The sequence below is a fragment of the Crocodylus porosus genome, unplaced genomic scaffold (assembly GCF_001723895.1).
Source record: "Crocodylus porosus isolate Cpor-Errol unplaced genomic scaffold, CroPor_comp1, whole genome shotgun sequence".
NCBI classification, from domain to species: Eukaryota; Metazoa; Chordata; order Crocodylia; family Crocodylidae; genus Crocodylus; species Crocodylus porosus.
The window spans coordinates 130,472,672-130,485,659 of NW_017728943.1; the positions used below are offsets into that span (position 1 = coordinate 130,472,672).

Below are 12,988 nucleotides of genomic sequence, written 5' to 3' on the forward strand. Positions count from 1 at the left end.
TCCGAGCGCCCCTCCCCCTCCCGCCGGGACAGAGCGCCCAGGCCCGGCGGGCCGAACGCTGCGGGCGCCGGCGTTCCAAAGGGCAGTGCGATGGAACGCCGCGGGCGCCGGTATTCTAAAGGGCCCTCCCGCGATGGAACGCGGAGGAAGCGGTGCCCGGGTGCGGCAGCCAGGGCTGGGCTGAGTCCCGCTCCCGCAACAGGTGCGGAGCCGCTGGCGGCTGCACCTTGAGCCTTCCAGGGGGAGCAGGAGAGCCCTTGCAGCCCGGCCGCTAGGAAATCCGCCCCGAGCGGCGCTTTCCTCCTCTGCGCTCGCCCACGGGATCTGATCCTCCGCTTTCCCTGGGTCCCGCACCCTCCAGCCGGCTCCTGGCGGAGCGGCGGCCGATCGCTTTCTTCAGTGGTGAGGCATGAGGCCCCCAGCTGCAGCAAGAGGCAGTTCAGGCTGGAGATTTAGGAAGACCTGCCTGACTAGGGGGCTGGCTGCCTAGAGACGTAGCGGCGTCTCCATCCTTAGGAGCTTCCAAAAGCGGGACAGACACTTGGCTGGGGTGGGTTAGTCTGGGGTGGCCCTGCCTTGAGCAGGGTAGGGGCCTGGATTAGATGATCTCAGGAGGTCCTTCCCAGCCCTACTTCTCTGACCCTGGATTCCTCCCTGCTTTTATGTTCTTGGTTCTTGAGGTCCGTGCCAGGTTCTCATGCAGTTTAGATCCATTTCCCCTCTCTCCCTTTTTAACTTAAGGAGTACCAATTCCTATTGCTGTACTTGGCTTGCTAGTGCTTTTATGACCGACCTGTCTTTGTAAGGGTTTGTCCTTCAGCCTAGTGGTGGTTCAGGTGTCTTGAACATTTGTGAAAAAGCCACTGGGACTTCTAGTAGAGATCATATCTTTTATTAGACCAATAAGATTTTTGCAAAAAAAATTAATTGCAAGCCTTCAGGCAAAAACACCCTTCCTCAGGCATTGGTGAAAAGATTGTAAAAGTTCTCCTGAGCATTTTTTTGCCAATGGCTGAGGAAGGGTGTTTGTGCCTGAAAGCTTGCAATTTCGGAAGAGCTTTTTTTTTTTTTTTTTTTTGCAGAAGTCTTATTGGTCTGATAAAAGATATCGCCTCTACTATGAGTCTTGATTGCTTTTTCCTCTACACCAATATGGCTACAACCAGGATACTTTAACATTTGTGAATAGTTAAAAGGTGCTGCCCCCCTCCCCCCCCCAGTTTGCCAAAGGGAGGCAGAAATGCGGCTTTATTTCAGTCAGGGTATTTCCTGAGAGGTGGTATATCCACCATAAACCAAAATAGACAAGTCTCGGAAATGCTCTTAAGGGTAAGGGAGGGGAAGAGGAAGGAGCCTGGGGTTAACATAATCAGATTGGCTTCGGGATTACTGCTTTAGGCGCATGTGGTTTAATATTGGAGGTAGCATTACCCCTCTGGGTGTTTATTGATCGGAGCAATTTAAAACCATCTTCTTCCCCGCAGTAGAATCTTGTTCCTCTCGGAAAGCTCAAATTCACTAGGCTAAGTTGAAATTTCTTGATGAATGCTAAAGCAGATGTTTTTTGCTAGGAGCAATGTATAATTCAGCCACACTGCAGCTAGTTTTTTTAAAAGAGGGTTTGCAAAAACACACAACATAATTTAAATTAAGATGTTTTGTGCCAGGGTATGGTGATTATGTTTGTATGTAACCTGAGTAGATGTCCTCATACAAATCTGAGTGGCATTTATATTTCCTCCTTCCTTTTTTTGCAAAGTTTAAACTTGTGTTGTCTTTGTTTAAATAGCTTTGGTGAAGTGGTGAAAACCTTTTTTATCAAAAGCCCCTGATAAAATGAAATTCTACACAAAGTTTACCTCATCTTGTTTCTCACTTATAAAAACAAGTGTCAAAGAAAATATTGTGCGATTAAACACGCCTTCTCCGTGGCAATTATTTACTTAAATCATGGGAGATTTGATCATGACGGCTATCTTTAATAGTTCATGTTTCTTGTAGTCCATTTACATTTCTTTCACAAAAACAGTATTTCTGGGGAGGAGGTATATCTATTTGCTTTCTTACTAGGGTGTTTGATCTGTAAACTTGCTGGTACTGTCAAAGTTCATTCAAAACTTGTACATGTGTGAAATAATGAAGTTAAACTTTAGCATTTAAGCTGTTTGCGTCTGTCTCTGCAGACACTGATATCGTAGTGGTCTTTCAATGCTTTGGCTCTTTTTAAAATGGGAAACAAATTCCTGTCTTCTCCTATTTTCCCTACACGTAGGAGAAATAGTTCTATTTGTCTGTGTGGGCCAAGCGAGCATCTTGTGTGAAGAATTTGAGGGAAAGCTGAGTTAAATAAATTGAGTTTGTATTTAGCTCTGAGAGTAAAATTGAATTGTTTTGGGTCTGTCTCTTGTTAAAAGTTCTGTCCCTTCTGCTCTCGAAACTTTTTGTGGGCTGACAGGTCCATAGTACTGTTAAAATGTAGCTGTTGTGAATAGAGATGGGGTCTCTCTGTTAGGGCCCATTTTGATCAGGACTTTGAATATCAAGGAGACTTTGAAGAACATTGGTGTTTTTGGTGACTCCTTTCTGAGTGTCCAGCTTCATACCCAGATGTGCATTGTTATAATCAATCCTGAAGTTTCTGAATATGTTGGTCTGTGTGTGATAAAATGAGGCACGATTTTCTAGCCAGAATTGTTTAAAGTGTATATTCTTTTATGATGATTACCTTACTTTTTGCTACTATAATTCACTGAGCATCTAAAAGCATTTAGATAAAATTAAGAGCATGTTAGAAGGCTGGATGCCCTCAATAGTTGGTGGGGTGGCGGGACAGTCTCATTTTTGTGTAGGTTCCCATTCAGCCAACTCTTTATTAAAGTACTAATTTTGGCTAGACATAGGAGCCCAGTCTCTTGAATCTCTCAAATGGTACTGGAATTTGTATAAATTTCTGGTATTTTAGTGGGGGAAAAATAATGTGCGTATGTTGTTTTTGACCTGTAAGTGTATCTTTTTTTTCTTTACAAAGCAGCTTTACAAAGCAAACCATTTGAACTTTCTCTTTATTACTATTAGCCAGAAGTCTCTAGTCCATTGTGCATCTCTCCTGTTCTTACACTGGTATGAAAAAAACCCATCATCTTACTTGACTTGATATTTTCATTTGATAGTTTCTTTAAGACGCATTCTTTTTGAATAACTGGGTATTTAAAGTGTGTGTGTGTGTGTGTGTATGTGTGTGTCCCAAAATGTACCTGATTACATATGTGTCTCTGCTAGGTTTCATAAAATTGCAAGTTTAAAATATTTTGATTGAAAGGTTGTGTTGTAGTAATGTGGGATTTGTGTGCTATTTTAGGAGTATGATTTACCTTTAGTCTGCAAAAATAAATCCCATTAACCCTTGCGAGAGTTTGTCAGCACTGAAGGGGGGTGGGGACTAGACTCCTTGATGCCTAATATCTTGTATTTGGGGTAGGAATCTGAATGGCTAATCTGTTTTTGCTCTAGCACAGTAAAGAGTTTATTGGAGCTTTTCATCTTTTCACCACTAGGAGGATCTCATGCACTTGCTCCGTTGAGGGTCTGTACAAGCTGGGGATAGTCAGGCTATATAGTTAATTATAGAAAATACTTCACACACAGCTTTTCAAATGTGTTTTCTGTTCTTGCACCAGAGGTTGCAACTACTAAACTTGGCACATTAGCGTGAAAAGATTTACTGAAGTGTTGAATTTGATCACCCAAAAAAAAAAAAAAGCAATGAATGTGCTGAGAACAAGCTTGATCCTGAAAGCGAGTATCAAGATTGAACAGAAATATTGTACTTATTATGAAAAGTGACTTTGTGAAAGAGATTACATTACCTCTTTCCCCCTTCTCACTCTTCAGATTTTTACTTTGTGCTTTTTAAAAAATAACAGTAGATAATTTTTTTTTTTTTCCTTAAAAAGGTACCTAGTTAATTGGGTATCTAAAAGTATTTTAGATGAATCAAAAAGCTAGGTGTCAGTGTTGTAGCACTTAGACTTAGTGTCATCTGCAGTTCAGTTATATTGCTTTAAAAATTAAAAGGACCCTGAGCTACAAAGCAACATATCAGCCGAAGACCAGATACCTTCAGAAATTGAGAATGTCAAGTATATGCTCAATAATGCTGTTTCTTACCCTTTCACTTAGGAACAATAAAACCTTGACTTTTTGTTTTTCCTTTACATGAACATTGGTTGAATGATATACAGATGAGTCGATTATCCAGACAGTCGACCTGTAAGGTTTTGTATTAACAAAACCATCAGTTCTCAGTATGGGTTTGTTAGTCAGTGAGACAACAGTGTATTGTTTATTTACCAATGCCTTGCATGTTTTATGACACTTCATTTACTACTTGTCTTTTTTTTTTAATATTTGCTGTATAATATAATAATGATGGTTGTCAGCGCTTCATATTGTAGTGTTTGTTTATCTGAAAAAAATTGATTATCTAGTATAATGGTGTCCCTAATTATTCTGGATAATCAATATTTTGGTGCATCTGTGTGAGATTTTTTTTGATGCAGAGTTTTGGCTTGAGCCCAATTCTGATTCAAACAGTGGGTCAAAAACTTGACTAAACTTTGATGTTTCTATTCAAATTGCATCCATACTACCCTGTTGGCTTATGTTTGTAGCAGCCTGAACCAGATTGACCACAAGATGAACATAGCCTGCAATGCGATGCTGCACCCAGTAAAGCAAGCAAAACACTGGCTTGCATCCATAGATGCTTCTCAACCAAATCCCAGGACGTCATTCTCCCCTTGTACTCAGCCTTGGTGAGGCTGCAGCTGGAGTACTATGTCCAGTCTTGGGCTCCACAATTCAAAAAGGATGTGGAGAAAGCTTGAAAGAGTCCAGAGAAGAGCCACACACATGATCAGAGGTCAGGAAAACAGACCTTATGACAAGAGACTGAGAGCCATGGGGCTCTTCAGCCTGGAAAAGCGCAGGCTCAGGGTGATCTGGTGGCTGCCTATAAGTTTATCAGGGGAAGAATTTCTTTACTGTCTGACCCCCAAGGTCTGGAATGGCCTGCTGCCGGAGGTGGTTCAAGCACCTACATTGAACACCTTCAAGAGAAACCTGGATGTTTTTCTTGCTGGGATCCTATGACCCTGGGATCCTATAACTGCCTGCCCCTGGGGCAGGGGGCTGGAATTGATGATCTTCCGAGGCCCCTTCCAGCCCGAATGTCTGTGAATCTGAAATCTATGAAAATTGTAAGTGTGAGCGCTGGGTTCTGACATGGTTTCTTTCATACAAGACTTTCTGAATTTAAGTAGTAGAGACTTTCAGTAGAAGTTATAGAGAACTCCTCCCCACTTCTAGAAGGTGGACAATTTAGCCACCTACATTTTTCTTGGGCAACCGTTGTGTGTGCAAGGACTGGGAAACATATGACAAGGTTCTTTAGATATCCCATGTAATACAAGCCATACTGTTGGTATATATGCCATCTTTTTAGTTTTCTTCTCAGCTGGGATTAAAAAACTGTAGTTCATGAAAAATCTGATCTGTGTCTGGTGATGCATGAACAATCAGCCTATGTGCTTCAGTCTTCAATGCTACTATGAAAATAAAACCCTGTTAACATAATTAAGGCAGCATATACACCCACAGTGTAATTTAGAAGTACATGCATTTATCTTTAATGCAAAGATATAAATTTATTTGGAAAAAATGTAATTTGCAATAACATGAGTCTACTTCTGATATTTTACTACAACTAGCATATTTTTGAGCAGAGACTGAAGGATTATACAAGAAAGTGGGATGGAGAAGTGTGAGTTTAGGAGCTTTAAAACTGAAAATTAAGTATAATTAAATCGGATCACTGTAATAACAGCCTCAATTAAGGAGGCAGTATTTAATCTCTCAAAAACACATTTTCTTTCCTACTTACACTTTAGATTCAGTTGCAGGAATACTTTGTAAGTCGCAGCATTTTGTTACTCAAGTGACAGTTCTCCGTGCATCCTCACCTCTTGAAGAAGAAGACATCTGCAGAATCCTGGACCATTATAAAGCCAAAGAACCAAGCTTCCAGAGCAGTTGTTGGCAACATTTTCAGGTTGCAGGCTGGAATGACTCACCCTGGGTGAGAGGTGGGCAGGCTGGCGTTAAGACCTGATTCCTGCAGTTGCCACCAAAGCCTCGTGTCTGCAGGCCAGATCAAAGGACTCGGAGGGCCAGATGCAGCATGTAGACCTTAGGTTGCCAACTGCTGCCCAAGGATAGAAACAATCACTGCATTTGTCTCTGCATGCGTGCTTGGTTTGTTCTGGAACAGAAATATCTTGAGATTAGGATGGTGCTGTGTGTACATGCCAGTCAGGTTTTAGTGAGTGCTGAATGCATTGCCACTTTTCTGCCATTGATCCAGTAATGCAACCCCAAGGTAGCTGTTCAGAGACACTTTCTGCAGTGGCCTGGGATAAGCTGTTTGTACTTCTTATCCCTTGAGCTTTTTTAGGATTTAGCCCATGATAATGAACATGGGAGTCTGAATGATTTTACTCTGGCCCAGAACAACGTTGTTTCTTCCTTAGACAAATGCAATGTCTGTTTGTAGTCCAGGAGAGATTGAAAAAAGAGGTTGCATGCATATGCTACCTGTTCAGGGGTTGAAATTGCATTTGTAAAAGTCACCAATAGCTCAGTTATACAAGTCTAATTATGTGAATATGTACCAAGGTTTTCTGTGGTTTTTAATATTTTCTTCAGTCCACACCTCCTGGAAATATGTTGTTATACAATGATTTTGTTTGAAGTACATGTTTTATTTTTCACTGTTACGAGGAGAAAATTGAAAATCAAGCTCTTAATGGTTATAATACCAGAATGCAAATAAAACCACCCTAACTATAACATGGCATGAATTTTAAGCCTAATGACTTTTCAGGGTTTGGCCTGTGTCTTTTAATACTGTCTTATCACAATTATCAGTATTGGTACTTCCTGTCACTCAGGAGATCCTCTTAACGTCAGGGACTGCAGGACTAATGCTTAAATTTGTCAGTCAGGTAACAGTAAGGTGTGAAGAAAGGAAGCTATAATGATCAATGGCTTTAGCTCCAAATTATCCTCTTTTATCTCTTGAGTTATATCCCTCTGAAAAAATACTGCCACCTGCCAAACAGGTCTAACTAGGTAAAGGTTGCCTCTAACAAGTAATGTATTGGGAAGGAAAATGCTGGGTGATAGCAGTTAACAGAAAGATGCATCACTCACAAGATTACATTTAATTGATACTGTCAGTGATGGAGAAACTTTAATATAATTCTTCTGGCACATTAAAGTTTCTTTTGAAGTCTGTTCACATTTTTATGATGTGCACACAATGATTTTCATGTTCAACGTGCTTTATAAATGCTTTAATTATTCTTCTTGATGTCAGGACAGAGTAGTTAGGTAAACATTATCCCCATTTTACAGATGGGGAAAGAGTGACAAAGGAATGTCCAGGCCTCTGGAGGGAGGAATTGGTTTGGTATTGGAGCCAGGATTAGTAGAAGCAATAATAATTATCAGTGGTTTGAAGTCAAACCAGAGACTTACACTGACATCATTGCAACTGGATCTGGTTCCAGACAAAAAAACCTATTAGTCCAAAATGGTGTAATATATTTCTGCAAGTAATGTTGCACATAAATTTTATTGATGGATTTTTGTTGGTTTTTTAATGTTGGTTAATTACAGCAGTTCTTGCTGTTCACCTACTTGAATTCAAAACATGTAACGATGTATAAGTGTGTGTGTGTGTGTGTGTGAAAGAATATTCATATATATTAATTCCCAAAACCAGACAGAAAGATATACACGCTCCATTTTTATGTATACATCATTACATGTTTTTAATTAAAACAGCAAACAAAGTCCTGGAATTAACCATCCCTCTCTTGCTCACTTGCTATATGTATCTGAGAATAAGTGTTGAATTTTCTGAGAGATCTCTGGGGCAGACTAATCAAAGATTCTTGGCTCTAAATAAGCATGCATTTTGCACTGGTGTATGCATCAGCTGAGTCAGAGCAGGGCATGATGGTTCATTGGCTTTGCCTGGCCTGACTTTTGTTTTCCATTTAAATCCTCCAGAAGAGCCAGTGGAAGCCTTCCGGTTTGCTAGTGGCCTTAATCATTTTGGATGTGAAGAGCTTGTTTTTGTTGAATAGATTAGAATAGCACCTAGACTGTGCTTCTTGCTTCTAACAGTTTACAACCATAAATAAGTGGAATGATTTGAATTCATTAGTATTCTGTGTGTAGAAGAGGGCTTTGCACTCAAAAGTTTGTCTAACTTTAGATCCAATAAAAGATACCGACCAAAAAAATCCTTTCCTGAATCATCACTCCTACAACTTCACTGTAATACTACCATAAATTTTGAAATTCAGCGCTGGGCCCCAATTTTAAAAACAAACATCCGTACAGACTCAGGTTAAGGATTCTTGGCTGATGTTAACAAGGAGATAAAGAATCCAGACTAATTTATGAGGTGGTAGGGCAGAAAAGAACAGACGCACATTATATTATATAAATGGTGAATATCTGCCTCTATATTTTGGTAATGCCTAGAAAGCCTAAGCAGGATGCTAGGCAAATCAGAATTTTATTTTTAGGACATTGGTCACCTTCTAGTGTTATGTCAACATATAAGAAGTGGGTTTAATGAATAATAGGAGAGAGAAGGCTAAATATGAGGGACAGCTATAAGATTATGTTGTCACCTAGATCAGGTGATGCACAGCTTAGCTGAATCATTTATCAGGTGCTTTTGTTGAAAATTATCAAAATAGATCATATAAATTTAGAAAAGCATTTAGTTTAAATTTTTAGGGTTCTGAAAATCCATTTAAATCTATCTATACTTTTTTTTAGACTTATATGGCATTAACATTTAGAAAAAAGTGAATAACAATGCTCTCAAATGTGAGCACCTAAAAGTTCTGCTTTTATGGCTGTTTGAAAGGCTATTGGGGAAAAAATGGAATTGTTTGGGTGCAGAGTTTGCAGTTCACAAACTTATGTGATAATATTCAGCCTTTCCTATGCTGCAGGCTTTAAATTAGTGGGTGTAATTTTAGGGACCTATCTTGTTTTAAATGTATTAAATTATCAACATGATTAATGCCTTAAATCAACATACCAATTGCTTGTTTTCCCTTATTGGCAACATAGGCTGACAGACTAGTTGTCTTAATACTTCTTGGTATGCTGGTTTTGCAGTGTAGGAAGGAAGTAAGTCTCTGTAACAGGTTTGGCTGGTTCTCTTTTGCCTAGATTCTTTATGGTAAGAGATGACCCAGACAGTATTGGCCCAGTTTTGGTTTATAGAGGCAGTCCTTGGACTTAGACACAATTGGTTCCTGAAAACTGCATTTTAAGTTGAAATATTGTAACTCGGAACCAATTTTCTCAAAAGAAACAAGGCTATAAATGGGGCTTGGTTCCTGAACCAAGGCCTGATACCCTGTTTTCACCAAAAATACCCCAGAATTTTGTACTCAATCAATTATAGATGAGTAATATAGCTACATTAATGTATTTATTTTGTAAATAGCAATCATAATGATTTGAAAGGACTTCTTTGAGGTGACTTTGCTGGACTTTTTAAAGGGCTCTTGGCTGGAGTCTTCTCAGGAGTCTTGGTTGCAGGTTCTTCTGGAGTCTTGTTTGGTTTCTTAAAGAAAGTGTCCAAGGAAGTTTGGACAGATGCGCTCCAGGGAGATGAGTAACACAGCATTTCCTGGCGTGGCGTTGCATCAGGTCAAGCATTGTAAGTCGAAACTGACATCATAAAGTTGAAACAAGGTGTCAATTTACAACGTTTCGCACTTACATCGTTTATAAGTCGAGGACTGCCTGTATACAGGTTTTCCAGGCAATCTTTTCTGTCCTGAAGCAGTACAGGATAGAAGTCTAGATTTTTCTCAAAAGTTCAGTAATACAAGCAGTTTAGCAATATGCTTTCTCTCTATATATCTATTTATATATAATGTACATCCCGTGATGGTCACAGTGCCCTAGAACTACTGTTGTATACTGTACCTCTAATAACAAAGACGGTGTTTGTTAAAGTAATTTTTACCTTGATTTAGCCTTTCATCTAAAGTAACACACTGAAGTCAAAGGGAGGCTTTTGATTTATTTCATTTGGTTTTTAATCAGGTCCCAAGAGCAGAGGGAAAGCTACATTTATTTTGCTTGCCTATGTAGTCATTTCTCCAGTTCTGGGCACTGAGTGCTCTTGTCATTCACCCTTGACAAGGAAAAAAAAAAAACATCCACCAAAAAACCCCCAAACCACTATAGATATATAAATATACCAAAGGAATAAAATATCATTTGGATTGAAAGTGTTGTTTTAAAAGCACTGGATTATATCTAACTCCATTCTTCATTCCTATATCTAATTTTGGCAGCTTGGTATCACTTTTCCTTATGGTTTCAATAACTGACTAGTTTCTAAAATACTGTTATTTTATTAAGCTCTTCCACAGATTTTCAAGGTGCTTTATCCATGGCACACTTGGCAGTAAATACCATCCTATTTTACAGAAACTGAAGCAGAGAGGTGGTGACTTTCCCCAGGCTGCAAAAACAGGAGAAAAAATGCAGGAAGTCTTGAGATGACACTTTGGAGAATAATTGAAAATCCTCATAAACCTGAGGGTGTAGTTAAATCAGTGAAGAAAATAATGGCAACAGCAACTCAACAGCATAGTGGAGTCTAAATGTCATCCTTCAACGTATGGCCAGTAATACTCAGGCTCCGAATTCCTCTTTATCTGCAAAAGACAACCTCCAATCATTAGATTCTATATAAGGAAAATGTAAAAATGTGTTATAATTTTGAAGGTATAGAATCTAATTATTAGAGGTTTGCCTTGAATTTGTCCTCCTTCCCAGGGAAAATTAAAGTGGTGTGACACTGGAGGGGAGTGGTCATGTAGTCCCTTTGCTCTCTGGTTCCCGCCCCCAGCTTTTTCCCCCGGCAGCCCCTTTCCTCCTCCTCTCCCAGGGCACAAGGAAATGATACAAAAATTGAAAACAATAGCTTTGAAATTAAACATGGTTGTAGCAATTTGCATTTAGTATCCATGCCTTTAGTTCATTCAGAATTGATACACGTTACATTTTTTGGAAACTGCTGCAAGTTTTGGCACAGATACTCCATAAATGCATTTTTGAGCAGCACTTTGGCACTTTCTCATATGTGGTGCAAATTTTGTATTTTTATTTTTTTTGCAGAAATATTTCTTTCTCTCTGTACTTCTGACAAAACGTCTTGTGTTGACTGTGGTTCACTTGACAGTCCAATACGCACTTTACAGTTGCACCGTTTTTAGTCTCATTACAAAGACCACACGTGCGTGCCTGCATACCTGCCACCGTTAGCGTTAAACCATCACGTTTATGCAAACAGCTACCTCAGCTTCTTCCCCACTTGACTTCTCCCTTCCCAAAGCTCCCACCTATCTGTCTAGTCCTTTAATTTGTCATCGTCCTCATTGTCATCATCTTCTTTGCTCTTTTCAGAGGTTTGCCTTTGAAAAATCTATCCCAGTCCTCTTTCTTCCATATGAGGTCCACCATCTCTTTCCCACCGTCTTCTGCTGTCTTCCTGTAGTACCAGTACGTCTCATGCAGTCCGATTTTAATACAGTTTATTCTGTATATTTCTGTTCTTTGAAAATTATATTACTAGATTCCACAGGCATAATTATCTCCATATTATACATGACACTAAGAGTTGGTGGTGAAAAGGAGTACGCTTAATGAGCACTCCCTTGTATTTGAGTAAATATAGTAATAATGGTAGGAATATGTAAATATTAACCTTTCCTAGTATATTGCAGTTTTCCCGTGTTCTTTTTGTTTTTAAACTGCTACCCACAGCTGCTATACATCAGGCCATATAATATGGAGGTAATTATGCCTGTGCAATCTAGTAGTATATTTTTCAAAAACAGAAAGTAGGTTTGCTAAATTATACTTAGTTTATTTAATGAGAGTGTTATTTTTGACTTGCAATCCATAAAACGCTTCCATATACTCAGTCAAGGCAGGCCTAAAATCTACTGGACTTAGCTTTTAGGGATGCTTAGTGAGAATTTATCTTTTTAAAGGAAATTTCCTTTATCCTCATCTAATTCATGTTAAACTTTTAAGCAACCTTACAATTTTAAGTATATTTCATAATGTTTCTCAGCACATGCAAGGAAAATGCAAAAATTATCTATTATCCCTTTCATTGTATACTTTATAAATGTATAGAGGTTTAAATTATTAAAATATAATATTTTGTGTTTGCATAATATTAATTGTGCTCTGCCCTTCTAGCCAGACTAGTTATTTTAATCTTAGGAATTACTCATTTAGAGGATTAGTAGTACCTAGAGGAGTTCTCCACACCTATTGCTGAAGTTGTGCCTGTGTACCAAAGAATTCAGGATTGTCAGTTGAGTAAAAAAGCATGAGGACAAGGACTGTGTAATTTTTTAAGGGAAGGACATGAGACTCCTAAGTGCCAGTCAGTGTTCCATATATATAATATATGATATTACATATAATGCTATGTAACAACTGTTCACCAGGGCACCCTTGGAGAGAACCAGGAACAATGGCCACAAATTCCTGGAAGACCATTTCAGGCTCAACGTTAGGAAAAACTTCTTCACAGTTTGCATGTCCAGACTGTGGAATAAGCTGTCTCCAGAGGTGGTGCAATCACCTACCCTAGAAATCTTCAAGAAGAGACAGGATAGTCATCTTGCTGGGGTCATCTGACCCCACCTGTCTTTCCTGCCTGGTGCAGGGGGCTGGATGGGATGATCTTCTGAGGTCCCTTCTGGCCTTACCATCTATGAATCTATGTAATATCTTAAGAGGGATCCATATTTTATATATATCCCTAACAGGGATCCATATTATATTATTAATATAATAA

General features: G+C 39.2%; 1 protein-coding gene across 1 annotated transcript in view; it reads left to right on the forward strand.

Moving 5' to 3' along the window:
• Positions 1 to 54: 54 nt before the first annotated feature.
• Positions 55 to 12,988, forward strand: part of MAP7 (microtubule associated protein 7) — a 182,323-nt gene continuing 169,389 nt past the window's right edge. Inside the window, exon 1 of the mRNA XM_019550194.1 lies at positions 55 to 202. Within this exon, the coding sequence (XP_019405739.1) occupies positions 91 to 202 (112 nt within the window). The 5' untranslated portion in view covers positions 55 to 90. The remainder of the gene's footprint in view (positions 203 to 12,988) is intronic.